Source organism: Condylura cristata, unplaced genomic scaffold (genome assembly GCF_000260355.1).
Source record: "Condylura cristata isolate star-nosed mole 26May11 unplaced genomic scaffold, ConCri1.0 scaffold00032, whole genome shotgun sequence".
Classification (NCBI taxonomy): Eukaryota; Metazoa; Chordata; class Mammalia; order Eulipotyphla; family Talpidae; genus Condylura; species Condylura cristata.
Genome location: NW_004567133.1, coordinates 7,477,296 through 7,505,190, shown reverse-complemented (window position 1 = coordinate 7,505,190; position 27,895 = coordinate 7,477,296). Strand labels below are relative to the sequence as shown.

The 27,895-nt window shown below is 44.3% G+C and overlaps 2 protein-coding genes across 6 annotated transcripts; one reads left to right on the top strand and one right to left on the bottom strand.

Moving 5' to 3' along the window:
* Positions 1-1,043: 1,043 nt before the first annotated feature.
* AQP8 (aquaporin 8) lies at positions 1,044-9,006 on the top strand. The gene is made up of 6 exons (XM_004691709.2): positions 1,044-1,153; positions 1,288-1,541; positions 4,248-4,374; positions 4,853-5,067; positions 6,425-6,559; positions 8,519-9,006. Exons 1-6 carry the CDS (start codon positions 1,139-1,141, stop codon positions 8,565-8,567), a joined length of 795 nt encoding a protein of 264 aa, XP_004691766.2. The 5' UTR covers positions 1,044-1,138; the 3' UTR covers positions 8,568-9,006.
* Positions 9,007-10,812: 1,806 nt separating this feature from the next.
* On the bottom strand, positions 10,813-27,823 carry ZKSCAN2 (zinc finger with KRAB and SCAN domains 2). Of its 5 annotated transcripts, XR_001145994.1 has the most exons (9): positions 27,137-27,823; positions 26,122-26,308; positions 24,090-24,181; positions 23,660-23,786; positions 19,744-20,427; positions 17,435-17,926; positions 12,668-15,376; positions 11,736-11,771; positions 10,813-11,338 (listed from the first exon to the last, which is right to left on the bottom strand). XR_001145994.1 is itself a non-coding variant. In XM_012732040.1 (8 exons), exons 1-8 carry the CDS (start codon positions 27,533-27,535, stop codon positions 14,457-14,459), a joined length of 2,700 nt encoding a protein of 899 aa, XP_012587494.1. In that variant the 5' UTR covers positions 27,536-27,823; the 3' UTR covers positions 10,813-14,456. The 5 variants fall into 5 exon arrangements, 2 of the variants coding, with proteins under 2 accessions (XP_012587494.1, XP_004691765.1); XR_001145993.1 differs by having other exon boundaries at positions 11,736-15,376; XR_001145992.1 differs by having other exon boundaries at positions 10,813-11,771.
* Between the last annotated feature and the right edge of the window lie 72 nt (positions 27,824-27,895).

Sequence of the window (27,895 nt, the reverse complement as noted above, 5' to 3'; positions counted from 1 at the left end):
AACTCTGTACCATTAAATATTAATTCCCATTCTTTCCTCTTCCCACCTTCCTTCTACTTGTTGGATGTCTCTAGGTACAAAAATAAGTGGAATCACACAGTATTTGTCCTTTTGTAACTAAACCTACCCTTTTGCAATCACAAAAGCTGTGTGATGTTGGGCAATTTCACCCTTTCTGAACCTCTACTTCCTCTATAAAGTGGCTGTGACAACAGAGCCTGCCTTATAGCATTGCTGTGGGGTCTAGATGGATCATAGTATAAGGTCCTTAGTCCAGTGTCTGGCGCCTAGAAAGTGCATAACAGAAACATTACCCATAAACACATGTTCTACATTAGCAGAGCCTGGCCTTGCACTTATGTGCCTGTTACTGTCATAAGCACTTTACCACGCGAGCTTCTTAAGCCTCAGGAGGGACCTGGGTGCTTGGCACTATCACCATCATCCACTCTTGATGGTGGAGAAGCTCCTGGAGCTGGGAGGTGCAGAGAGGGCATGCGACCCGCTCGAGGTTGCTCAGTTGGCTGACGGTAGTGCTGGAATTGAAATTCAGACTGCATATTTCCAAAGTCCATGGGTTTATCAGCACGCCACATTGCCTCTGCGCCTCTCAGTGCTCGGTCCTCCTGTGGACAAAGTCCCAGTCAGGCTGGCGGGGGTGGAGTGGGGGTGGTGAAGGTGGGGGCAGTGGTCTACATAGCAGGCCGTGTCTGTGGGAATGCGTGGAAAAATCCCTGGAGATGAGTTTGCCATCATGTCTCATGCTCAGTCCCAAGCCAGTGGGGCCCTGGGATTTGGACACTGTTGGAGGCCATAGGGGAGTAGGGGGCCTGTGAATCTCCTGCTGGGGAGACTGGGAGTGCTCCCTAGGGATGCTGCTCAGCCAGTGCCTTTTCCACTAGTTGGCAGAAAGCTCAGCCGTCCTTGACTACCCGGCTGCCCTGCCCAATTGAGATAAAAAAAAAAAAATGTTTCCCTTCTGGGCCTCAGGGCCACCTCCCACTAGGCTTTATTGCTTTCTCAGGACTTTCCGGTGAGCCTTTGCGCCCTTTAAAAGCCTTGGCCAGAGATAAGCGCGTGGGGGTAGCAGGTGTGGGTTCCCGGCCAGTGCAGGCAGAGCCGCGCCTGCACCTCAGCCATGATGTCCAGCCAGGTGAGCGCCCTTGCTGCCTCGGCTCCAGCCTGGCACCCGGGGGGTTTAAGGAATTATTCCAGGTTGAGGGGGAGGCTGGGGAGTTCGTTCTGGGCTCCTTGACCATGTCCACCCTTCTCTTCCTCCCGCTGCAGGCAGATATCTCTGTGTGCACCCTGGAGTGCAGTAGTAGCAAAGGGAAGGAGCCCAGCGTGGGGCGCTGGTGGCGTGGGGCCTGGTACGAGCGCTTCGTGCAGCCCTGTCTGGTGGAACTTCTGGGCTCTGCCCTCTTCATCTTCATCGGCTGCCTGTCGGTCATTGAGAATGGACAGGACACAGGGCGGCTGCAGCCGGCGCTGGCCCACGGGCTGGCCTTGGGCCTTCTCATCGCTACGCTGGGGAACATCAGGTGAGACCGGCCCCAGCATCCCACCTGTTGCTTACCCGGGCAGCCTGGTGGGGAGCAGACCCCGAGGGGCCACACTCAGGATTCCGGCTGCGTGGTGGGTAGGGGTATGGACTGGGAAGCACACCAGCTGGCTTCAAATCTTAGCTCATGAGCTCTGTGTCTTTGGGGAAGCCACTTTCTAAATTCACATGTCCCCACCAATAAAGTGGGAACAACGGAGGATCTTTAGAAAGATTTTTCTCAAGCCCCAAAATGCCTAATGCTCCTCGCGTGCTGGGCAGAGCTCTACGCACACATTGCACAGGTCAGTAACTCGTTTAATTCTGCAACAACCCCATGGGGAGGTATTATTGTTATTATCCTCATTATCTAGCTGGGTCAGAGAATCTCTCCAATCATACAATCTCTCCAAAGCTAGAAAGTGGCAGTGGTTGGGCTCCAGGGTCCAGACCCAGTGTGTCCTGGGAGGCAAGAGAATGAATTGATACACAGAGGTTAGCCCGCGCGTAGCGTTCAGACCTCTGGGTAGCTGAGCCGCAGCAGATACTTCCTGCGTGGACTTACTCCAGCCTGGGGTGTCCTGCAGACATGCAGGCGGACCCCTGAGGGGGTCTCCCACCTGGGTACACTCATACCTGCAGTGGGCCTGGCCTGCGCTGACCAGAGAGGAGGGGCAGTGAGGTATTGAGTGGCTACAGAGTGCCTGCCTGGGTAACCTAGGATGTGTTGCATCTGTACTGAATCTCAGAAATAAGTCTGAATATTCAACTCATTTCATTTTAAAAACTTAAGTCAAAATAGTATTTGCATTTGAAATTAAGATACTGTTCCCTAGAAAACTAGTATGAAAGAGAAGTCGAACATCTCTCTTTAAATGTCCGCTGGAGGCTGCAGGTGGCATCAAAAATCACGGTGTTCTACTGGGGTGAGTCTGTGATTGAAGGCAAGCCTGTCACTTCCCAGCTGGGTAAGCAGGGCAAGCAGTTGAGCTCCTCTGTGCGGTTCAGTGTGGACTTCTGGTATTTATTGAATACCAGAATTTTTGTTATGTAATGCAATATATGCACTTGTAGCAGGGCCCTGGTGGCTGAGGTGCTTCCTGGCTCTGGGGCTGGGGCTGGTCGAGCATTATGGTTAAGAGGCTCTTACAACAGCCCTGTAAAGTAGAGATTACTGAGGCATGGGGAGATTAGGTACCTTGACCAAGGTCACACAATCCTTCAGTGGGGGTTGAAGCAGGACAGCTGGCTGGAGAGACCCCTTGTTCCCCATTGCAAGTGTAATACACACTTCTTAGTCATTTCCTTTTCAACATGTATTTATTCAGCACCTACTGTGTGCCGGACACGGACTTTGAATGCATCTAAGATGTGGTATATAAAGTACCTAGTACCACATCTGGCACATAGTAGGTGTTTAATAGATGCTGATTAGGCGAACCATGAATGAATCAGCTAAGAACGCATGTGTCATGATTCTCTGTTGTTAGTGAGTGTGTAGTGTCTGGTGCTCCAGGTCGTCCAGCCCATCCAGGCCCTGTAACTCCCAAAGCAATGTGGTGGAGGAGGGGCCGAGGGGTGGAGAGGTCTTTAACCCCCACAGCATCCTGTGGGCCGCCCACTTGCTCCTCGTCTCTCTGCTTTGACAGAGCTTAGGCTGAGCTTGGTCATGAACCCAAATGAAGGCCAAGTAGGTCTGGCTGTGCCTCTCTCCTCTGTATGGAGCCAGAGCTTCCGAATCATGCAGGAAGCTCTGAGAGTCTGAGCGAGGCCAGGCCTATGGGGGCAGCTGGCGCTCAGACATCAGCGTGGATACAATCCTTTTGTTCAGTCTGCCCAGTGCACTGTCTCCATTGGGGAGCGAGCAGACTCCTTGGTGAGGTCACAACACCCCAGGAGGAAGACTATGGGTTTTGTGTGATGTGCAGGGTCTTGGGGCCACTTTCCCTTTGGAGAAAATATCCATCTGTGCAGCAGCTTAGTGGACCACTTCTGAGGATAGCTCCTCAATCCCTGTGGGACCAGATGGAATGCCAATGGGGTAGCAGGCACTGGTCGGGGCTTGCTGGCTCTGGGGCCTTGGCTGGTTAGGCATTATGGCTAAATGGCTCTTTACCCAAGACCAAAGGGGTGGGGGTTGGGCCTGGCCAGCTTTGACCCTTTGACCCTAGCTTCAACTTTGATCCTCTCATATCCCAAACTCCAGATTCCAACCCAGTCTAACGTCACGGCTGGTTCCCACGTCTAATGGGAACTACTCATCTCAACTTTGTACTCTACATGAATCAGGGATTGGGATTGGGGTTAAGCAGAGGACTGGGGGCCCTTGTTCAGGTCTCTTTGTGTCTAAGTGGACAGGACACTTTTCTTGGGCTTGGGGTCTAATTCTAACCTGTGGTTAAACCTCTGAAAGCGGAGGGGGTTCCGAGGGAGTCTGGATGGAGTTGAGGGTGGGTTACCCACACACTCTTCCTCCAAGTCCTCCAGAAGTTGGGCAGGAAGTGGACTGCTCCCTCTCATGGCTCCCCCACATCCCTTTCCCACCCCTGCCCCCCGCTCCCCCGCCGGGACATAGTTTCATGCTGTTTTCTACTGGGAGTGGGCCCTGGCCTTGGGAGTGGAGTGGGGTGGGGTGGGGTGGGACACACTCCTTTGGCAACAGCCTGGACCTCAGCCTCATGACTTTCTTCTGCCTTTTTGGACACAGTGGTGGACACTTTAACCCTGCAGTGTCCCTGGCGGCCACGCTGATCGGAGGGCTCAACCTGGTGCTGCTTCTCCCGTACTGTATCTCCCAGATGTGTGGGGGGATGATTGGGGCTGCCTTGGCCAAGGTGGGTGCTCCCCTGGGGAACTGGGCCAGCGACTTTGGCTTTGGGGCTGTTGGGTGGGGTTGGGGGGTGAAGACTGTCTAAATATTTTCCTGATTCCTCCAGTGGGATTGGATGGGTCCTTTCTACTGGGGTGGGGGAGTCGGGAAACCTGTCATGGGAACCTATAGCAACCTGGCCTTGTGCTCACTGCCTCAGATGTTCTAGCAAAGTTTGTAAAAGTAAGGTGTTCTATTCAGGCCCAGAACACCTGCTGGGTTTGCCCCATTTCACATATGTGCAAAACGAGGCTCAAAGGAGTCTGCCGGCTCATCTAGAGTCAGCCAGTACCTGGATGTGGGCCCACACATGCCTCCCTGTGTCCTGGACAGAATGCTTTGCCCGCTTTTACATTCAGGGGCATGCTTTTGAGTCCTTCCCCCAATGCCCCGACCCAACTGTCTCTTCCCCCACTGTGAGGCTGAGTGGCTTCTTTTTGCAGGCGGTGAGTACTGAAGAGAGGTTCTGGAATGCAACTGGAGCAGCCTTTGTGACAGTCCAGGAGCCCTGGCAGGTGGGGGGCGCCGTGGTGGCAGAGATGATCATGACCACCATCCTGGCGCTGACTGTATGCATGGGCGCCATCAACGAGAGGACGCAGGGACCACTGGCCCCATTCTCCATTGGCTTTTCCGTTACAGCAGACATACTGGCAGGGTGAGCGCCTCTGGGGGTGGGCTGCAGGGCCAGCTCTGGAGGAAGTCAAACCTGTGGCACTACCCCAGAGTGACAGACGCCCTGTCACAGGGGGTACAGAAGTAATGTGAAGGGGGGACATGGTCAGCGTACAACAGGGTGTGGTGGTGTCTAAGGAGGTATCGTTGTTGCTATTTGGGAATATGGGCATCTCCTGGGGTGACACTTAACTTTACTCTAGGGAGGTCAGACAAGTTGACTTTGATGTAAAAGCTTCCAAATTTCTTCTTGTCAACAAACATTTCTACAGCCTGTGTTTGTCTAGCCAGGGGGCAGCCAGGGTTTAACTTAAGACTTACAAAGAGTGACTGTACCCATTGGCTTTTGATAGTGAGTCCGCCAGGATGTTTGGGAAGGGGTTAAGGAAGTAAGGTCAGGGCCAACTTATTTCCCCCAACTTACATATGAGGAAACTGAGGCTCAGAAAGGACACTGTGACTTACATAAGGTCACTGGGCACTGGCACATTAAGTGACAGATCTGGCAAAAGTTCCCATGTTTCCAGTTACAGGGGCCGAGGGAGGCCCTTCAGATGTCCAGTTGCATCCTTTCTCTTGGACACAGACTCAAGTGGAGCCTGCTCTCCTCCCCAAGGGGTCATCATATGGGAGATGGACCCTGGGGTGTAGGGACTGTGTGTAATGCTTACTGCCCCCAGGGGCACTGGCTTCCCTTAGGGCAGCCTTTTAGCTTTGGCTGCTGGGTTGCAAAGGCTACCGGGGAGCAGGCCCCCAGATGGAGGGGATGGGCAAGGATGCAGACCTCAGACAGGGGGAACCCCTCCTTGGGCCTCACACTTGTGGGGCAGCCAGGCCTCGGCTGGGTCAGGGGCTTACAGTTCACACTTGGATGTGAATGTTTTGTGAGTCAGTGCTCTACATGCATTTTCTCATTCACTCCTGATGACAACCTGAGATACAGGTACTTTTGCTCCACTGGAGGTTAGGGGACACAGAAGAAATAGCTGGCTGGGGTTGTGACGCTAGAGCAGTTTGCCACCAAAGTTCATGAAGCAGACAACAGCTTGACTTCGTTTTAGCAAGTTGGAGAGGACTGAGATCCATTGTCTGTTCCTGCTGGGCCTTCTAGAAGGGTGTGGGGGGGGGTGGCAGAGTCAAGGGAGGAGTCAAGTCTTTCAGTTCATAGGGCTAACAGTGTTCTTACCTGTGTCTTCTTTGGGATCCCCTCTCCCTAACCCCACGACAAGGTAGCTTACAGAAGTTTCCTAGGCAGACCCTGGCCTAGTTGGGGAAATGAGTGTGAATTGAGTTGGGGTCTGGCTGGGATCCTGGTAACCTGTGCGGCTCGATGTTTGCAGAGGTGCTGTGTCTGGTGCCTGCATGAATCCTGCCCGGGCCTTTGGACCTGCAGTGGTGGCCAACTACTGGACCTACCAATGGATCTACTGGGTGGGCCCACTCCTGGCCAGCTTGCTTGTGGGGCTGCTCATCAGGTAGGTGTGTGACAGGTCCCTGGGGGTAGCTAGAGGGATTGCACATGGCTTTGGAGAAGAAAGGAAGGGACTTCTTTAGAGACAGAGATTAGGACTGTGGGACTCTTGGTTGTCAGTGACAGAAATCCATCTTAATATGGGGTGGGGGCCCCACCATAAAGGGGGTCTCACTGGTTCACAGGTAGCATAGGCTTCAGGTAGGTGCTCAAGCCATGCCTTTAGGCCATGTGTTTTCTCAGCACTGCTGACCTCACACTTGAATATGCTCTTCTCTGCAGTGGAGGCAAGGTGCTAGGCCTCTATCCTGGCAGCCTAACACCTTTAGAGAAAGGGCCACCCCAGCAAGAGCCCTGGGTGTGGTGCTCCACAGCTTTGGACTGACCCAGACTGGGCCACACCAACCTCGGAATCAGGCCCTGCAGCCATAGGGCTGGCACCACTGGGGACTGTGTCTGGAGCATGAGCCTCGTCCTGGAGTTGGGGTGAGGTCAGCCATACCTAAACAAGAATAGGGGAGGATGAATGGTTTTCCACATGGGTGTTATACAACTCTAGGGGGTCCTGTCTACATAGCAAACTATGTGAGAGGTGCTCCCAAGAGCAGGGGTGCAGGAGACACCATTCGCGTAAAAGACAATGTGAATGGTTCCCTGGATAAGGCAAAGGGGTTTAATGTTATCAGAAAGATAGTTCTGCTTGTCTGTTTCTCCTGGGGTTTTCTTCTTGTGGGCCTCAAGGATCCATAGGGTCCTGTTCTTTCGGCTCCAGGTTGTGTAGGGATTAGTGTCTGCATCCAGTCACGAGGGTGGTCCCTGCTGTCTGGGAGAGGACAGCCACTGGGCTGGGCTGGGCTGGACAGCTTGTACTGAGTGGCCCGGCTGCAGTCTTGCTCAGTGTTGGGCTAGAGAAAAGCATTACTTGAAATTCCATGCTGCTTTCAGCAGGGCAGAGATGAGCACCTTTAGGAAAAGGAATCTGCCTTTTTCCATGGGGAGGGGGGTTATGGAGGCTGGAGAGCTCAGAAAAGCAGCTTCCTGGGAATTCTGGTCTGGAGACGTTTGATGAGGGCTGGGCCTCTCTCCAGAGGCTCACAGATCTTGCTGGCCATCGAATCCCCCCCCTCCTCCCACTTGTCTTATTTTTATTGATGGATTGGCTTACATCATTACAGATGCGGAAGGGTACAGCAGCCCCCGCTTTAAGTATTGTCCCGATATCACCCCATCAGCAGAGCTCCACAGTCCATCCTCGTAGTCCTTCTTTTCTCCCCCCAACTTTTTCCTTGCCCTTCCCTCTCCTGCTCTGGTAGTCAGCTTCCTAGGGTTTTTTTTTTTTGGCTTTATTGGACCCTTTGTTTGGTCTCTGTATTCCACATATAAGTGACACCATTTGGTTTTTGCCTTTCTCCTGTTGACTTATTTTGCTTCACACAATCCCCTCCAGTTCTATGCATGTTGCCACAGTGGCAAGTTTCTATCTTTTGGATATCTGAGTAGTAGTCCATTTTCTGTGTGTGTGTGTATACATACATACACACACGCACACACACTTTTCCTGACCCACACGTATGTATTTGGACACAGGTTATTTCCATTGCTTGGTTATAGTAAATAGTGCTGCAGTGAGCATGGGATTGGATGGTTCCCTTCCAAACAGTGTCTTTGTATTCCTCAGGTAGGTACCTAGGAGTGGAATTTCTGGGTTGTATGGCAGCTCCAGTTTTAATATTTTCAGAAGTGTCCACACTGTTTTCTACAGGGGCTGAACCAGCCTTTACTTCCACCAACAGTGTGGAAGTTTATTTTTCTCCACATCCTCTCCAGAACTTGCTGTTTCTGGTCTTTTACCTATGGGTTATGGTGATTCATTTGCATTTCCCTAACAGCAAGTGATGAGCACTTTTTCATGTGCCTGTCGGTCTGTGTGACTTTTTGTGAAGCTGGGCCATCTCTTTTGTAGGTTCTTCATTGGAGATGCGAAAACCCGCCTGATCCTAAAGGGGCGTTGAGGCTCAGGTGGACTTCCGCCTGCCAGGTGCCCCTGTGGACACCCCTGGACTGTAGACAGGGCAGCTTCTGTGCCCCGGCCAGAGCAGAGGTCAGAGAGACTGGCATGCTCCTGCTGATCTGGGCCTGGCTTCTCAGAGAGAGAGACTCCTACTAAGTCCTGTGGATGCTCGCCAGCCCCCTCAGCCTGTGGGCGTGTTGTCAACACTACCCAGAGGGAGGCAGAAACAGCACAACTGAAGAAATCCCCTGACAGGGAAGCTCGTAGGAGCAGAAGAGCAGTTGGAAGAGGGGCTGTATGTGCACATCACTTGAGTCTTCCCGACTTTTTCTCTTTCTCTGGTTCCCTGAGCCCTTTGTTACAGAAGGGCCCTCTGCTATCTATTTCTTTAGCCTTCTGCTATTTCTTTACCTCTTGAGCTATTAGGGCAGCTTTGTAATAAAAAGTAGTGCAGTGTTTTCTCCATATGCATTGGCTTGATTTTAATTTCAGAAAGAAAAGTCTAACTGAAACTGTCTGTGCAAGTGAAGCCTGTGGCCCAGCTCAGAGTCCACGGTTGTGGGAAGTACTTAAGAGTGGAGGCCAGCCCAGCCCAGAGCCCATCTCCTGACCAGCTAGCCCTGTGCAGAGTGCTATCTGAAAGTCAAGAGTCCACAGTCCCAATTCCAACTCTAAGTCAATTCCAGATCACAGACCTCAGACCCTGCAAAGTCCAGCAGAGAGTCCACTGGCATGGTGACTAGGATTAGCAGGACACAGGCCAGCTCAAGGCCCAGGGAGGACAAATAATTGGGCTACAACCACACAGTGGCTTAGTGGTAGTGCTTAAGTAGAACCCAGGATTTGGGTCAAGTGTCCTTTCTGCTGCAACAGGTTTAAACACTTTGGTCTAAACACTTGGGGTACAAGTACTGATTCATTTTGCCAGAATTGGCTTGAGTCCTCACTGCCACGCTTTTGGGAAGACTATTTACACTCTTGCATTTCTCCCTTGCCAGACTGTCCAAGAACTCAACAGTTTAAACAATCTGAAAGGGGAGTACACCCATTTTCTCAGGTCCTAGCTTTTTACTTTGTGCCTGCTGCTGCTGCTGCCGTTCCCTCTGCCTCATGGTGCCGCTGCTGCGCATGGTCCTTGGAGCTGGTGTGTGCTCTCACTGGATCACGTTTAAGTAGGCCAATATGATTTCTTGAAAGGGGGATCATTTTCTGACAATTCCACAATTTTCACACCAAGCACATTGCTCCATGGGCTTTATGCTCATGTATCCAAGTAACCCTAATGTTGCATCTTTTTGGGTCTCCTATCTCCTCCATCTCTTTCTCATTCAGCGCCTGTCTTGTGGGTTTATGTATTCACTTCTCATGGAACTCACAGCCTCTGCCCCCCAGTCACATCCATAAGGACTGGAGATGTGACTGGCTATGTCCCTTTTATTGCTTGAAACACATAACATTCATTCTTCCTTAAGTATAATTGACTTAACTGGTTATAGGAATTAAACATTTGGTGCCCTTAGAGATTTTAATTCTCTCCTCTAATTCCCAGACCTGAGTGTGTTAAAGATCTAAGTTTCTGTAAAGGAATAGGAGGCCAGGTAACCTGCTAGGAATCTGATAGAACACCACATGCAAACATTGTCTTTATCCCTTCAGACAGGTCATGACCATTTAAGGAAAATAGGGAAAACTTAGAGGAACTCTCAGATTCTGAGTAATTACAACTATTATGGACTCTGCCACTGGCTGCACACAGCCCATGGTTTATAAAGTCCAAGTGACACTTTGTCTGGAGTCTACCTCATGAGAGGGGAATAGGCTGTTCCTACAGTTCCTGAGAATACATTTGGAAATAATACATTCTTGGCAAGTGGCACAACCTCTACATGGATCCCATGACCCAAGTCATGTGGGAAATTGAACAGATCATAGAGGCTGCGGGTGAGTGCTTTGTCCAGAAAACATGCAGTATATGCATCCAAGGCTAACTTCACCCCAGAATCAGAGGCAACCATTATCTAGGGCAGTGGCAGTGATAACTGTCAGAAGATAGTGCCCAGGAGTAGCTGTGGACTCATGAGAAAGCTCTGCTAGCTGTGGGGATAGTGGTGAACTGGAATAGTGGTGACATTCTCTTTAGCTGCTAGGATCTGTTTTATTACCTCTTGGATAAGTTCTCTTCCTTTAATGGAAGATATACTTCAAATTATGGCAAACACCAATGGGAGTTATTTATTTTAGACATTTATTTCATACACACGCACACACACGTTTTCAAGACGAAATCTAAGTGAACATTAGCACACAACGGTGAGTGGACACACATTTATTCTTGCAATGCACTCCCATGGAGGCAGGGTTGGCCGCTGCCAGGATGCAGACGCACTCTTTGCATTTGGGCTTTCCCAGCTGCCTCCTAGTTCAGTCTTATCTGTCATTAGGCACCAGACCTCACAAAATACACCTCCTTTGCTACAGTCACGTGCTGAGTGCTACTCCAGCCCCAGCTGCCGTCCTTGGGGGTTGCCTGCTCTGCCCAGCAGTCATTTGTCCTTTGTCCTTGCTGAGCAAGCGTCGGGTCTGTCTGCAGCATCCCTCTTCTTAAGAGTATGATTTGGATTCAGTCTGGCCTGCAGGCTGCACGCAGTGTTGAGCCAGGCTGGGTAGCTTGACATATCATGTCTTCCTCCATTACCACTCACTCCATTGCCTCACACGACATTAGAGTGGAGAAGTCTTGTGGTCATGTTCGACTTCTCTTCCAATAAAGAACTAAGTTCCAAAAAGAGGCAATGGTTTGTCAGACATTATCCAGGAAGTGACAGTGACAAGAACTTGCCCCCTCTGGCATCTGGTCTAAATGCTTATTCCACCATGGTAGGCTGCCCTGAGCTGTTTAAGTGTATGTGTAAACTTTTTCTCTTTAAAAAACTAAGTTTTCATTCCATGAATAAATTATGTTATATGTGTAATATAATCACTGGTAAGAATTGGAGGTATCTGTGGAAGAAACAAAGCAAGCCTAGGTAGGAAATACAAGTCAGTTTCCACAGTGCCATGGTTAAGATGTCAGAAAATAAAATGTCCATTTGCTTATACCACTTTAAAAAAATAAGATTTAGGAAAATTTTCACAGAAATTAAACAGGATTAAATAAATATAGATTTACCATAGTTGGTTGAGGTGAGCTGTAAGTTTTGTTGCACTTTCCAGCAGCCAGAACAAGGAGAGAGGAACAGTAAGTTAGGAAAATCGGTGTAAGATCCTTTATTTTGTGTAGGATCAGAGCTTTCCCTGTTATTGAGATGTAGACCAAAAAAAAAAAAAATCCTTTCCTATGAATTTTCATAAAGGCAGTTCTATGTAATATAAAAGCACATTATTCATTTTGACTTTCTGCTCCAGCTGAGAAAAGATAAAGTCCAAGCAGCAATGGTCTAAAATGGTGGGTAGGACCTTCTATTTCTTCACAATAGAGGCAAAGTTCATTAAGTCAATTTGATACATATCCTGACAGCTCATTTACAATTTGCAATAGTTAGAGAAACCCAATTCCACCTCAGCTCGATTGCAGACACAAGACTTGACAGAAACCAGCTTGCTCCCCTGGAGATGGAATGGTCTGACCTTTGCTGCCACTGGGGAAGTCAGAGCCTCAGAACAGTGTTCTTGGCAATGTAGAAAAGCTCTTCTGCAAGTGAGGTGGTTTTCTCATGATAGAGTCATTTCCTTGTGCTTGGCATGGACATAGTGGACAGGATCTTCTGCTCTAATACCTCCTCTACTGTCTACTGCACTTGAAGTTCTGTGAGCACAGGCACCATGCCCCCCTTTCCATGTTCATCTCCCTCACTGTGCCTAGAACATGGCCTAACACACACAGTGCTTAATAAATATTTATAAGTAAGTTAATCTATTTTCTGAATCATGCTTCAATATAATTATCAATCCCGTGTACATATTACTAAGCAGTGATCTCTATTAATGTGCATCTCCCCTAGAGTTGGAATTCCAGACATCTACAGAACATGAGCACACACCCACTGGCACTATACACGTCTCGCTGAGGTAGGCACACTACCAACATAAAACTGCACTTACCATTAGAAGTCCATAATCCAGACAGCATCGAGGAAATCCACCTACTGGGATGTGGACAATCAACATTTGCAACAAATGTAAATCAGAAACACTTATCCATGTTTACCTGAGTCACCTGCCTTCACACAGACCACACCCTATTCTCACACTGCAGTTGATTTCTTTCTACTACCCATCTTGATACTCTGCTGAACCAGTTTCAAAAGATTCAAACATATGCAAGGAAAACAAAAACAAAAACAACAAAAACCTCCAGATGTCTTCAGATGAGAGCAGCAAAGGAAAGAGAAGCTCAGAAGAATAAACCACAGTTTCAATTCTGGGGTCCTCCCTCCCCAAAGCAAAGCCACTTCAGGATACCTCCATGCTAAGGACATAAATACCACTGGTCTCATCCTAAAGCAACTATGAATGACTAAGTTTGTGGGTTTCACTTGTAACTTCCATAGACTATCCCCCACCTGAACCCTTCCTTTAACATTTATCTGGTTAGTATTGTGGGATTATCAAAGGTTTTTCAGTCAAACAGGAATTAGAAAAACAAAAATGGCATTCTAGACAGGAAATTTCTGTAACTCTACTTTTACTCAATGAGCTATACGGCTGCATAAAGTAGTCAGGTTTATGATCCTATGACAGGGACTAGAAGACTCAGAAAGGAGAATGGGGTATTGAAGACACCTTCCTGGAGGTGCTGGCCTGGACTGAGGTGGCTATCTGAACTAAAGGAGGCCCATGGAGTCTTAGGAACATTAACTGTTTCAGGTATCCACCTCACTTCTTCCTGGACCCCCACACCTTGCATCTCTAACGTTAGAAAACTATTATATAATATGTTGAAGTATGGGGCTGGGGGGCATAAAACACATCAACATACCAGTCATGCTCTACCTAAGAACCAGAGAAGTTAAGGGTAGAATGTGTCTGGAGTTCTACTTATTTGAATGAGCCACACCAAGAGCATGCATCCTAGTCAATCTGAGAAGGGCATGGTAGTTCAGAAGAATCAGACAGACAGCACCTAGAACAGCTAAGAGGTAAGTGTAGGACTTATGAGAAACAGTAAAAGGAAATGGATTACATATGGACTGGAGAAGCAGCAGCCACGAGGGTTTCAGTGTTCAGGTACAGAAGAGGCTGATACAAAGAATGACAAGTGATCAGTCGCTTCCCCTCTCTGTGGAGGAGGCATTAGTTACGAGATTTCAAGGACAGTACAAGGATCTGACTCTCACTATTTGGATCAATTTCTTGACACAAAAAAGGAACGCTGCAATAGGCTTTGGAAGGAAGCTATTAACATCTTCCAACTCCTTTTGTATCTTTAAAACCAACATGGATTTGATGTTGTTCTAATCAGACAACTAAAAGTTCTACCCAACATGGAATTCTGTGATTAATCTGCATCCAGGATCTCATACGGTAGGTAACAAAACAAAAAAACGTTCAGCATTTTTCATCTCCTTGAAAACAACTCTCACCTACGATGAAGGATCTTGAACGTTGCTGGACTCAGAAATCAAATAGAGTGGGCTCAACGTACTGAAGAGAATTTCATTCTAAACTCAAAGCTTCTTCGCTCTTCTAAATGAAAACTGGGATACACAGGAGGAGAGGAACAGGCTGATCCAAACAGAGGCAGAGGTAAGAACTGGATCCAAGTCTTCGGTTTATGTATTCTTGAGCTAGTCTTGGGGATGACACTTTTATAGCTAAGAAAGGATTGCTTCCACAAGTGAGATTTGGGTGAAATGGCTAGAGGGACATTTAGGAAGAAAAGAGATCACTACTAAAAAGTTTTCCTGAATTCATCAGTCTTCCCCTTAAATGGGGGCTCTGGGGAATACACAGAAGGATGAGGCAAGAGCCTTTCTCTCATATGAACCTCCCGATGCTTGGCAAGAACAGCACCCTTGCTGAAACGTTTGCCACACTGGGCACACCCATAAGGCTTCTCTCCAGTGTGCATTCTTCGATGTTCTCGAAATCTTGTACAGTTATTGAAGCTTTTTTCACAGTCTACACATTTGTAGGGATTCTCACCAGTGTGGACTCTCCTATGGGCACTGAAATGAGAACTGTTGGTAAAGCTTTTCCCACATTCTCCACACTGATAGGGCTTTTCTCCAGTGTGGGTTCTCTGATGTATAATAAGACTTGAGCTCTGGCTAAAGCATTTCCCACACTCTCCACATCTATAGGGCTTCTCTCCTGTGTGGATTCTCTGGTGGGCACCAAAGTTTGAGGAGTCATTGAAGCTCTTTCCACAGTCAAGACATTTAAAAGGTTTTTCTCCTGTGTGGATTCTTTGGTGTCTGATCAGGCTCCTGCTTCGACCAAAGCACTTCCCACAGACACTACACTTATAAGGATTTTCCTTCTGGTGGGTCATTCGGCACATAAGGCGAGTACTCCTTCCAAAGTTTTCTCCATATTTCAGAAGTCTGTAGGGTCTTTTCCCCATGAAGGGCCTTTGATGTACTATAATTTTCCCTAAGTCTTTAGGTTGAGATATTAATTTTCCCTGTCTGATTCCTTGAAGATTTTCCCATTGTCTTCCTGAGATGCACTCTCTTTTATGGCATTTACCCAGATCAGTGTTTTGGGAAACCACCACTGTAGACTTTTCTATTAATGCTCTATGTTGCTCCATGTCCTTATATATTACCTGCGTTGCATCCTCCTTGACACTACATCCAATGTCAAAATCTTAAAAAAAAAAAAAAAGACAATAACAATTTCCCACCATTGAATGTATTCACATAAGCATGTTCTAAAAGGTTTGGTTATGATCCCTGTAGACTTCAACGACCTCAGGTCTAGTGATTCGTCCATGATTCATTATATCTTCTTTCCTTTCAGTTCAATGAACAACCAAATAATTCCCAAAATAAAACTGGTCCTCAAAAATGTTTTCTGAATTAAAAAAAATAGAAGCCATTATTCTCTATCAATATGACAAAAATAGGAGCAACTTAGCATGCTATCTCCTTGAAATTCTAGTCTATCACTATACTTTTAGTAGCTTATATTATACTAAGATATATTACAATTCATTAGTGTTTATTTTTAATATTAAAATTATTTTTTAATGGAAGTAATATTGTAACATAAGTTTCAGGTATGTATTGAGAATCAACATGTGTTCAATTCTATCCTTGACCATATACCTGTCCCCTTTGGCCTGATTTATCCCTCTGCCTCCTTTCCCTTCTGGTAACCAGTCAAAAAATTTGTTTTACTTCGTTTAACTGCAGTCTTTCTCTTACGACTGCAGATACTACACTAGTGTTTAGAGTATATTTTAGTGATCAAGTCCAAATTCCTGAATGTATTTCTAAGTTCATCAATATCTCATTGTATCTGAGAACCCTTCTTTCTTCTCTCAAATGCTCCTACCACTTTGTTTTACTGGCTCTCTCACACAGAGCATATCATTCAAATTTAAATTCTCACTGTTCTCCAAACTGGGATTATCTTCTTACTCTTTTATCTGCATCCCACATTCACTACAAGGATCATCTTGAATCCCACCTTTTCCAAGAAGTTTTTTGGATACAGAACATGATGTGGTAAAGAGACAGAGGCTTTGGGATCTGACAACTCTGGTTCTGATTCTACATTGGTTATTTATCAATTACATGTTTTTTTAAATAAACATATAGAAAAGTAAAAAGAACGGTATATATAATGACCTCTCATGAATAATTTACCTATCTTCATTGCCACATACTCCCTGCATCCTTGCCCCAGATCATTTAGAACTAAATTAAGGCATCATCTCATTTTATCTATACTTTATAAGCTGTATCACTTAGGTCCATTCTAGATAGGCTTTATTCCCAAACCCTTATTCTTAAGTATTTGATATCCTTCTGTGTATCCACCTGCCAATGTGAACATAAATCTTCTTTCACATGTTAAGTTGAAACTGTTTCTATTCCTCAATCCCTGTGGCTGTGGCATTGACTAGGGAGAGTATAGGAAAGAAAATAATGATACAGGTAAGGGCAGAAATATGAGCTCAGACAAGGATGGTTGTGGAACCTTAATACAAGACTGATGGAGAAAACTGTCTTGGAGATAGAGAAAAGGCTGATCTAAGAAGTGACTCTATAGTACGAGATTAAGTATAGAGTTCTACAACAGTTGAGAAAAAACAGTGTCATGTGTCTGTATGTAAATAATGGGAGAGAAGGTGTCAAAAATATTTCTAAGGTTTTAAGTGTGAATGACAAGTGGGGGGACAGAGAAAATTCATGGTATGAGAAATGGTAAATATTGGTTTTGAGAATTTTAAGTCTATCGTGCTGGAAAGAAACTCATGAGGGAAATATACAGTGAAGCTGAGGACCAGAAGAAATTCTCTGTCTCACTCTGTCTCTGCCTATCCATTTTTTCATGCACACCACACATAACAGCGCTATTTCTATTTTGAGTTTATGATAGTATCTTCTTCATTTGAATTTTTCTCATGCATAATTCCAACATTATCCCCACAGCATTTTCAAGAGATATAAAGCATTGTCTGACCCCATAGAAAAAAATTGAGGCTGAGATCCAAATACTAAACACTAGAATGTAAACTTCTCCCTTAAACAGAACCACCATGAGAAAAGGTGGTTCATTGGTAGAGCCCATTCCCTTAAATAGCACAGAACCCTCAACCATTTAATGGGCAAGTATTTGTGACGTGCCAGATCTACTGATTCTTCAGTAAATCATACTTCTTCCTCTTTCAAACTACAACCCCTTGATGATGCTTACCACTTGGATTTTGTAGTAGATCTGTAGGTCCCTGGAATTCTGACTCTTGCAAAATTTCATCCTCACTCATTCTCTCGCTGCCAGAATCTTCCACTATTGCCTCCTGTGAGGTGTCCTCAGGGTCCCAGTCTGTAGGTTCCTGGGATTCAATCTCAATATCTTCTCTTTCTTGAGTTGTGGGTGATGGGACTTCCTCTGCTGTGTTGGCAGAAGGGACAGGTGCACGAGAGTTAATCAGGGCATCCATCTCCTTATAGAATGCACAGGACTCTAATACGTGACCATTCTTCACTTTGCGGTAACTTTTCTGAAGGCTTTTGAACTTTGTTCGACACTGTTCTGGTGTCCGGAGGAAGCCACACTCTCGCAGTTGTTCAGCCACAGCCCCATACAACTTACTTTTTCGATGACAGGCTTGAAGTGCTTCATAAAACCGAGACTCGCGCAGGATATCAAGAAAAGTCTTGGTTTCCTCATAGCCCCAGTGCACACCTGCCATTCAAGATAAAGGTCAAAGGCATAAGGAATCTGTAGCCTCTACAAATTACAAAGTAGAAGAGGTCAAAGAAAACAAATTCCATTCATGGTAGCGACAGGAACTATAAAATACCTTGGAATAAGTTTTACTAAAAACAAGGTCTCATTTTGTATATAAATTTGTAATAATGTATTGAAAGATATAAAAGACTATAAAAAATAGAAATTACTTGTTTCTGATTAGAAAGACTCAAGTTGTACAGAAAACAATTTAAATGAATATGTTATGAGAAAATCCTCACTGGATTTTTTTTTTAATATAGCATTGTTATCATATTTTTAATTTTTTTTATATCATTCTTCATTTTGTGCATTTTTCCATCTTGGTTGTAACCCCCATGGGCTTCCCACCACCAGTTCACCTGTGTGCCATCACCATAGTCCACCTCACTGGATTTTTAAACTAACATTGACAATAGAAACTTCAAAGTTAACTTGGTAGAGTAAATATGCTACAGTGACTAAGGATTTGGCTGTCTTTCAAAAACAGTTGAGAAAAATGGACTCAGAAATTCCTCTAAATTCCTATCACCTCTTTAAACAATTTTCCTTGAAGAGAACTATGAACAGAGTAGTTTTGCTGTCACTAAGTCCTCTAAGAGATGAAAGTTTCACTTTTATCGCAACATAAAACTTTTCAAAATGTGTTGGAGTAAGTTTAGGTGTGCTTTTTGATCTGTAATTGGAAAAACTCATTTCTTCCCTCTATTATTGAGTGTTCTTTTCTAGTCCTATCACTGGTTCCCATATACTCCAAGAGCTGTATTTCTACACTATGACTACCTGTATATGCATAAATGCATCTTCCCATATTTTTCTGGAGGTTTTTTTTTTAGGATTTATTTATTTATGCTGGTATAGGCCAGAGGGGTCGTGGGTGAGAAGATTCACCAGAGACAGTGGGGAGCAGAACAGGCAGATTTACTGAAATACACTGCTGAGGGGAGTCAGCTCCCTGGCGGGGTATTTAACTCGTGCTGCAGTGACTTTAGAGAGCTTCATATGTGGTGCTTTAACCTGCTGTGCCACCAGGGAGAGCCCTAGAAATATTTATTTTTTTACTACAGTTGCAAGCACATTCCTAACTCTCCTAGTCTTTTTCATTCTATATAAGAACTAATCATTTTCCCCATAAGGCAGAGAAGCATTATTAACAACAGTTACAGCAGGCAATGTTTTATTGCATTTCAACATTTGCAGAATGCCCTCACCTATATGATCTCATTTAACACCAACTCTGACATTTCAAACATTGAAAACTGAAGCTCAGAATAGTCCAGTGTGTCTGATGTCAAACTGTTGTTCACTGGCAGTTTAATTCTGCATATCTCAGTCCTTAAATTTAAACACCAGCTTTCTTTTATACGGTATATCTTTTTCATTTCATACACACTCTTTCACTGTCTATTCAGCATAATAATGTATCCTGGACTGAGGACAAGATAGTATAACTGATGACGTTATACCAATTCTCAGATAATGTTCGATCCCGAGACTCCTTTGACTCCACTTACTTTTTTCCCCAAAAGACACGAATACTCAAAATTCCTGCAGTGCTCTCACCTGAAAAGAACACTCCACTGCCACTCAATGCTGTAACTAAGAGTAACAAACACCTGAAAGTACTTTATATAGTTACGTGGCAAATCACAATGGCTAGTGTTCAGGCATTTGCGGAGGCACTCCTTGGGTTTGGTCATTCTTGTCCATTCCTTTTCCACCAGCCCACACCATACAATTTCATGCCAGAAAAACAAAAGCACAATTCTTACCGCTCAGGTTCTGAAACAAGACAGGGGCACCACGCATCTCAGGTTTCCGGAGAAATTCAATACCCATTTCATCACCATCAGATTCTTCCGCTGCTTCTTCCTCTTCTACCAAACTAATTTGCTCCTTAGCAGTGATACCAGTTCTCTTTAGTCTGGGGAGAGATACGGCCTCTTTTGGCTTGTCAGTGGACGAAGCATGGGCTGCGGGGTTTAATAAAGCATCCATGTCCTCGAAGAAGGCACAGGGTTCTAGCACATGACCATTTCTCACTTTTCGATAGCTCTTTTGGAGACTTTTGAACTTGGTCCGACATTGTTCTGGTGTTCGGAGGAAGCCACATTCTCGCAACCATTCGGCCACAGCTCCATATACCTGGCTATTTCGGGGACAAGCCTGAAGTGTTTCATAAAAGCGAGACTCTTTAAGAATTGCAAGAAAAGTCTTAGTTTCCTCATAGCTCCAGTGCACGCCTGCTATCTTTTCATCTTCTAAACCCCATTGCTGTTGCTCTCTCCATGTTTTTCCTGCATTCCTTGCAGGGATCTGAACAGCATGAGCTGACTTTTCCTTGATGTAGTTGCTTCGTAGATTATTCCTCTTACTAGTGGAATGTAGACCTATGGCCCATGGCTCCTTTCTTTGCTCCAACTGGGCTCTCTTGTTAGATGTTGACACTGTACTTCCTATGGGAAGAGAAATACAGTCAATGCTAGACATAGCGGTGATTATTATATAGCCCAGTCTTCTCTGTGGTGTACTCTCTTGGACCATTTGTTCACATTTAGACTTAGAAGTGAAGGTCAGAACTGGATTTTTAGTGGTGTACTTAATGTAGATTTACTTTAATGTTCATTTTCAAAGATGTAAACCTGAAACCCAAAGTTATTACTGTTTAAAAAAAGTAATGAAAAAAAAAATGAAGGTCCTGCCCATATCAACTCTAGAATTTTTCTAGAGTCTTCTTGAATCATGATAGTGCTCCGTATAGTTATTCTTACATAAGTCCTTTGGTACTAACTTACTCTGCCATTTTACTACTTATTGCCACTGCTAATTTTTTTTTTGGTCTAAAATTACAAAAATATGTATTAGATCAATAACCCTTCATTTTTGTACATTATGATTTCCTCGTGAAATTCCCACCACAAATACACCATCCTATACACCATACACCATCACTGTAGTCCCTTGTGCTGTTCCCACCCATCCTGATCCTTCATCTACCTTATCCCCTACAGAATGTCTCAGATCTATAGCTGCATGATGATTTTGATTTTTACTATCATAGTTATTTTTTTCTCCTGATCCCTTATTTGGTTCTTCTGCACTCCTGTTATAAGTGAGACAATTCGATATTTTTTCTTTTTGGTTCTGGCTTATTTTACTGCGTATAATTCCTTCCATCACCATCCATGCTGCTGCGAATGGCATGATTTTATCCTTTTTGATTGCTAAGTAATATTCCATTGTATAAATATATAACACCTTCTTAATCCAGTCATCTATTTTGGGGCATATGGGTTGCAGCTATAAATTGTGCTGCAATAAACATAGGGCCCACTGCTAATTCTTTTTTTTTTTTTTTAAAGATTTTATTTATTTATTCATACAGAACTGTGGTACAGGGCAGAGGTACAGGGGCAGTGAGAGAATTCACCAGAGACAGAGTGGGGAGCAGAACAGCTGACAGATGAAGTACACTGCTGACGGGAGCAATGGGCAGGCCAGGAGAGGTCTGACATGCCATGTGGATCACCTCCAGGGAAGGCAGGGATCAACTCATGTGGAAGTGGCCCCAGCTTCTCAGTGCTGTGCTTTAACATGCTGCTCCATCAGGGAAAGCTAATTCTTAAAGGAAAACTTTCCAGGGCAAGGAACATTTATTTTTGTTGCCTGCATTTTACCCACAGTAGCTAACATTTTGTTAGATCTGTAGTATGCTCCAGACCAGTATTCATTACTTATAAAATAAAGTGTACTTTTATATGTTATCCATGATCCCTCATTCTCTAAACATACATATATATACTGAGGTTATGACAGATGAGAAATCAAGATGTTCTGGATACATATGATAGTTAATAAGGAAGAGATATAAAAATAGGGAAGCAAGTGGAATTCCTGTTACTTTACAATAGTGTAGAGATCAACATGTCTTATATTTGCATCCTTGTTCAATTACTTACTTAACTTTTTGACCAGGGGAAGCTTCTCAGCCTCTCTGAACTTCAATTTCCTGGGAGAATATTATCCTCTATTCAAAGCGGTACAGGGCATAACAACATGGTCATTTAGTGTCCAGTGCCCAACAGGTATGTAGTAAAAGTTAGTTTCCTTCTCAAGACAACACAAACAGAAGTATCATGGGATTCTCATAGAGAATCAGCATCAAATTAAATCTTTTTTGAAAGAACCTGGGATGGAGACTTGTTCTTTGGTTTTACATGAGGGAAGTGTAGAGAAAATGAAAGTACAACTATAAGAACTAGGCAGACAATGTAAATGTGAAAGTGTCTGGAGTGGGACCTGTGGTTCCTCAATATGAGTCCCTCAGTTACCTCTGGCCAACAAATGCTATGTAACAAGGTGGGTCCTATGGTGCCTCCCCTTTGATTATGCAAAAGTCTTGCAATCAAGATTTGTAGGCTAATTTTAAATTAAAATCCTACACAAGGTCAAAATAAGTGTATAGGTTAAATTTAGCATCATAAACCATCAGTTTACAATCTGTGATGAAAAGACTGGGATAGGTTTTTGGGCATGTGTCTTTCCACAACTAATTACACCTGCAGGGGTTGGGCTAATACTGAAATTGCCAAATATGATCCCTATCCATTTTGTGGAAGCTTTTACAAAAGACTCCATTGCAGCATTTTATTAGTTACTCCAGGCACACCAGGGAACATCTATCATGTACATAACTATCATGCACATAAGTAGGCAGATGGCTTGGATGTCCGCTACCCTGGGAAGATTGCTTTATACTGTCATGTGTCTTCAGTGTTATCTTAAGTTGGTTGTCTTTTCCAACTGCTTAAGTAGTTTTCTAATTGTAAATATTGTTAAGTTTATTCATTCAACTTAACACAGTCCATCTTATAACCTCTATAATTTAGAGTTTATATATAATATTGTTCAACAGAACTTTTTCTAAGGAAAGAAATGTTTTATAATTGTGTCCAGTAGAGCTACTGAATATCTGGAATGTGACTGGCTATGGCCACCAGGGAACTTTTAACTTATTTACTGGCTAACCCTTTTAAAACAGCAGCACAGGTTTGTAGTATGTATGGTATGTATTAATGCACATTTTAGAGTCATAATTTTATCAATAAGTAATTTTAATTTATAGCTCACATATGAATTACATTTATCCCTACTAATGTGGATGACAAAATTCTTCAAAAGTTTGCTTGTAAAGTGACATTTCAGTGGTCATGTGCCTGTAAGTTGTAGCTATTTAAATAACTCATAACATGGCTTTAAGTACTGTATTGAAATTATTTCTTTTCTCCCATTTATAAGATTTACATTCAGCCCAACAACTATTTTCTGGCTGCATATGTTGGGCTCTGCACAAAGCATTAGGGTACTGTGTTAAGTAAAATTTAAGTATCCTAAAAAAATGATGTGATCTTCAGTCAAGTGGAAGTGTATGTGTTTAACTTAAGTAATATAAAAACCTGTCCAATGTTTTAACCACTAAATTACAAGAAAAATATATTTGAAATTGGAAGAAAGGAAAAATGAGGTAAAATAACAGTATAAATGATTATGATGTCTAGTACGACCACAGAAATGATTGCACAACATAAGGAGGTCTTTTAAGTACTAACATTTAAATCTAATTGTTAGCAGGTATGAAAAGATTAGAAATACCCAAACCTTTTATTTGGAAAGGTGAAGAACACTTACCCAGAGAGACCACATTCCCAACATTGTCTTTTCTAGCGCTGCAGAATTGTTCTCTGTGAGCAGGAACCTGACGTACACTCTTCTTGTAGGAGAAACTTCTTGCCATATGTACATCTTTCACTGGTCCCTGTAATAACACTAATAGCAGTGACTACCAGGATGATTATGGACAAAGCATAGATGTGCCCCAAAGAAGAATTAAAATCAAAGTATGTTTTGTGTCAATGAGGCAGAAGATAATACTATAAAAAATCATAAGAGAAGTGATCCAGCAAGGAGTGCCATTACTCAATGGCTGGAGCTAATCTTTACTAGAAAAGGAACAAGGGGGAAAATGTCTCTTGGACTTTTAAAAGCTTGAGGATAGTGAATGCAAAGGAAATCTTTGTGATCCTAAGAAGAAAGTCCAGAGAGAACAAGTACAACTAACCTGGGACACAAGAGGAAGAAGTGTGGTTGTTACTTCCTGATCTACAGTGTTCCAGTCATCAGCAGGAGCAGGAACCCAGGGAGAAGACCGAGCTATAAGAAGAAAAAGAAACAGTGTTCTAGGCTCTGATCCTTTAATTCATGCTGCTTCCCCTTTTCAGAAATAAGCATGTATAAAAAATGAATAAATGTGAATTGATCTTTTCTCAATGTGTTCAGAACAATGCCTGAAACCACAGTAAACACAGATGCTTTTTGGGAGTGAGCAAGTAAGTACATCATTAAATGGTCAGGTATGGATTATGGGGAACTAATGAGCAATATCCTATTGAGAGGGTACAGCCAATGCTCAGCTCCAGCTGATGTGTCATTGTGCAACTACAGTATAGCACAGCTCCTAATATTTCCAAGAGAAGTCAGAAATCTGAACTTTTATGTAAAAATCTCAAAAAATCTTAAATCTTGAGAAAAAATACAAACAAAACCCTAAACTAAAAGTTTTGTAGGTGAAACAAAACAAGCATGATTTGGCATATAAATTGCCACTTTGCAATTTCTCATACTAATCTGCTATGGGCATATGCTGTCCTAAGGAGGACGGCATACACAGACACACAGTACTGAATACACGGACTACTCAAAAGGTGAAAAGTAGCTATATAAATTTAGATAAAGCCAAATCTAACCCCTACTCTAGAGCTTACTATCTAGAGGAAACTTCAAGAATAAATATTACTGTGACTGAGAACTCAAACCTTATTCACTATTTTCCAGAAAAAAATGGAACCACTTCACTGGAAACATAACCTCCCTTTAGACTCAGCTGAAATTGTAGGTCCTTTTCTTAGAATAAATTCCCCCTTATGAGATATCCATCCCATACCTTTTCTACTCTCCCAGTACTGCAACAAACATTTCCACTTTAGGAATTTCTTAACACCCTGGGAATTCCTTAACACCATGAATTGATCCAACTAAGCTATCTGCTAAAGTGAGTGCCTCTAATTGATCTGTAAAAGGAAACCTTGATGATGAAAAAATCAGAAACCCTTAATATTTGCAGTGTACCTTATCGTGTTATAGATTTTGGGGGGGAAGGAGATAGGGGTGCACAGTAGTGAATCTTGCCTTTTGAGGAGGGGTTAAATCAAACAGATTTGGAATTTAAAAATAAAGGTTCCTTATGGAAAAAAGGAAACTAACATTTACTGCACACTGTTATGCACTATTGATCCTTTTACTATGCTTCTCTTAATCTACACAATCAACCTTATTATATTTCATTTACAGATAAGAGAATGGAAAGTTTGAGAAGCTAAGGCCACAAAAGAATGGCAGAGCTAAGGTTTTGAGACCCGGTAGTCTGCCTCTAGAGCCTAATCTCTTCCTCTTTGCAATCATGACCCTTTTGTATTACTTTCCCAAGATCAGATAGAGGGGCAGAGACAGATATAAACTCAAGTCTATTTACTGTAGGTTCAGTGGTGTTTCATTCCCCTTTTAGGTCTGACATGGCACTCTGGGGACGGAGTGATCACTGTTTACTAGGAAGGTCAGGGTGTTCATTTCCTTATATTTGCCTTGATTCGCTAATGTCTGGGGAAGCTGTGAACACCAGTGGTCCCTTCCCTATGCTGTCTAATTATTTATCATGTCATATTTCACTTCTGTGATGCCTTATTTTTGAGTCAGTTTTTGAAAATAAATGTTTTCCCTTCTCAACATTTTCTCTTTTCAAGTTGCTTATAATCAGTCAAAAATACATATATATCTTAAGATTTTCAATATGGCAAAACCTTGAAGTCAGCGTGGGCAATCTAAATTTTCCTAGATCCCATCTTTAAAAACCCTTTGACTTATGACACACATATTCCCAAATCCTGGAGCAACTGAAGTCTCTTTCTCCATATGTTCAAGTTGTTCCCAAATATATGTACCAATGGAGCTCTACTCTGAGCAAGTCATGGTATCAGGGCTCCACCATGATATCTGCCGTGATCCGCACTGGGCATGCTTTGTGTTCTGCTTCTTACCATTCCTGAGTAAGGGCTGATGCTCTCTCTTCTGGCTCAACAGTGCCTGGTGTCCTGAGTGTAGGCTTCCAGCTTCATTGCGAGACACCATTCTGGGTTGGGTCTCCATCTGCTCTAGCTGAAAATCTTCTATTTCCCATGATGCTCCAAGAGAGACTTGCTTCTCTGAGTGCACAGGACTGCTAACCTGGGAAAATCAATAACACCATAATGGAAAGGAGGAAAAAAGAGGCCCAGATCAGGATACATTCCCCTGAGGAAGATGTCTACTAAGGCCAGAAGATGTGAGAAAGAATGAAATCTGACTCTGGTCTCAAGAGTCTTTAGGTCATTGGGTTAATAGTACTGTCCATAGTTTGGGTGTAAGAAAATAGGAGAGTGATCCTTATTAATATACAGCAGGTGTGGGGTGGGGGCGAGGGAAATCTGTCAGGAGTGAAATACAGAGCCTCTTTGTTATTAGAACAGACATTTGCGTTCTCAATCTATTAGGTCCTCAAAGAAAGAAAAGTTATCAGAACACAAATCCACTAGTGAGTTAAAAACTTAAAAAATAATCTCCACAGCTAGTGTCTATCCTTAACCAACACAGCAACCCTTAGATAGTCAGGTCCTTACACAAATGCACATCCTGCGCAGGACTGCAGGAGGTTAATGGAAGGGCCCTCTGAAAAAGAACTAGAAGAGCATGCAAAGTCATTTTTAGTTAAACTGTAGAAGAGTGACAAGGATGATGGCCGTGAGGGCATTTCACAGTAAGGACTGGACTAGTGAAGGATTAGGGAGGGACCTGGGATAAGTCCTTTTCTGTCTTTTTGGGGGAGGTGGTAGCTGGGGAATGAATTAAACTGCAAAAGTCAAACCCCATGAATCACACCTCACTTTAGAGGTCTTTTCATGAGCACCATTTGGCTTTCCATAATGCAGGCTTATGCATATCCTACAGCACATTCCTGCCCACCTGCTTTTCCCATTCTTTTCGTCTGAAATTAAAAAATGTGGAAAAGCGCCTCACCTGCTGTCTTAGTCGTCCTGTCTCCTTCTCCCAGTGTATGACCAGTGCCACGGCCTCCTCTCCACTTTCCGGGCACTGCTTCTGCGCCCATGCCTGAATCTTCTCCGGCAAAATGGTGAGAAACTGCTCAATCACCAGCAGCTCAAGGATCTGTTCCTTGGAACGCATTTCTGGCTTCAGCCACCGGCAGCAAAGTTCCCAGAGTTTACTGAACGCTTCATGGGGTCCAGTTACATCCTCGTAACAGAACTGCCTGAAGCCTTTGCGAAAGGTCTCCGACTCAGAGCTGTCTACGCTTTCCAGCATGGGCTCCGAGGTCCAGTCTGTGTCCTTTTCCACTTTCATTATTAGGCAGCCCTCCACTTCCAGGGGGGTATCGATCTGAGGGGACGCGGCCATGCTCCTTCCGGGGGGCGCCCTCACGTCTAGCCTGAAGTCCACTCAGATAAACCAAATTTCCCAAGAGCTACCCGCTTAACGTTTTTGGGAGTGTGAGAAGCCAGAGAGGCAGAAATCGGTAGATTTAGCGAGAACGCGGCACTCTAAGGCCGATGAATCAAATCTACCCCAGGCCTGCGACAAGGTGAACCGGCACGCTAAGGTCCAAACACGCGGCCTCTTCTCCCAACAAGATGTGCCCCCGCGATCTGCCCTTCCAGGGTGCATCTCTTTCGTGCAATGTCGGAAGCGGCGAGGCTGGCAGACGGGGAGAAAATCCCCGGGACTGAGGAAAGGGGGCGGGGGCGGGGGCGGCGGCGG

Bases quoted from the DNA above. Each gene is read 5' to 3' on its own strand.
- ZKSCAN2 (XM_004691708.2), bottom strand. From the start codon at position 27,535: ATGGCCGCGTCCCCTCAGATCGATACCCCCCTGGAAGTGGAGGGCTGC. The intron at 20,428-23,659 runs GTAAGTGTTCTT...CTCTTCCCATAG, and splicing joins TGGGAATGTGGTCTCTCTGG to GAAGTACAGTGTCAACATCT. The intron at 15,377-17,434 runs GTAAGCATCATC...TTTTTTTTTAAG, and splicing joins TCTACTACAAAATCCAAGTG to ATTTTGACATTGGATGTAGT.
- AQP8 (XM_004691709.2), top strand. The intron at 4,375-4,852 runs GTGGGTGCTCCC...TTCTTTTTGCAG, and splicing joins TTGGGGCTGCCTTGGCCAAG to GCGGTGAGTACTGAAGAGAG. The intron at 6,560-8,518 runs GTAGGTGTGTGA...TCTCTTTTGTAG, and splicing joins CTTGTGGGGCTGCTCATCAG to GTTCTTCATTGGAGATGCGA.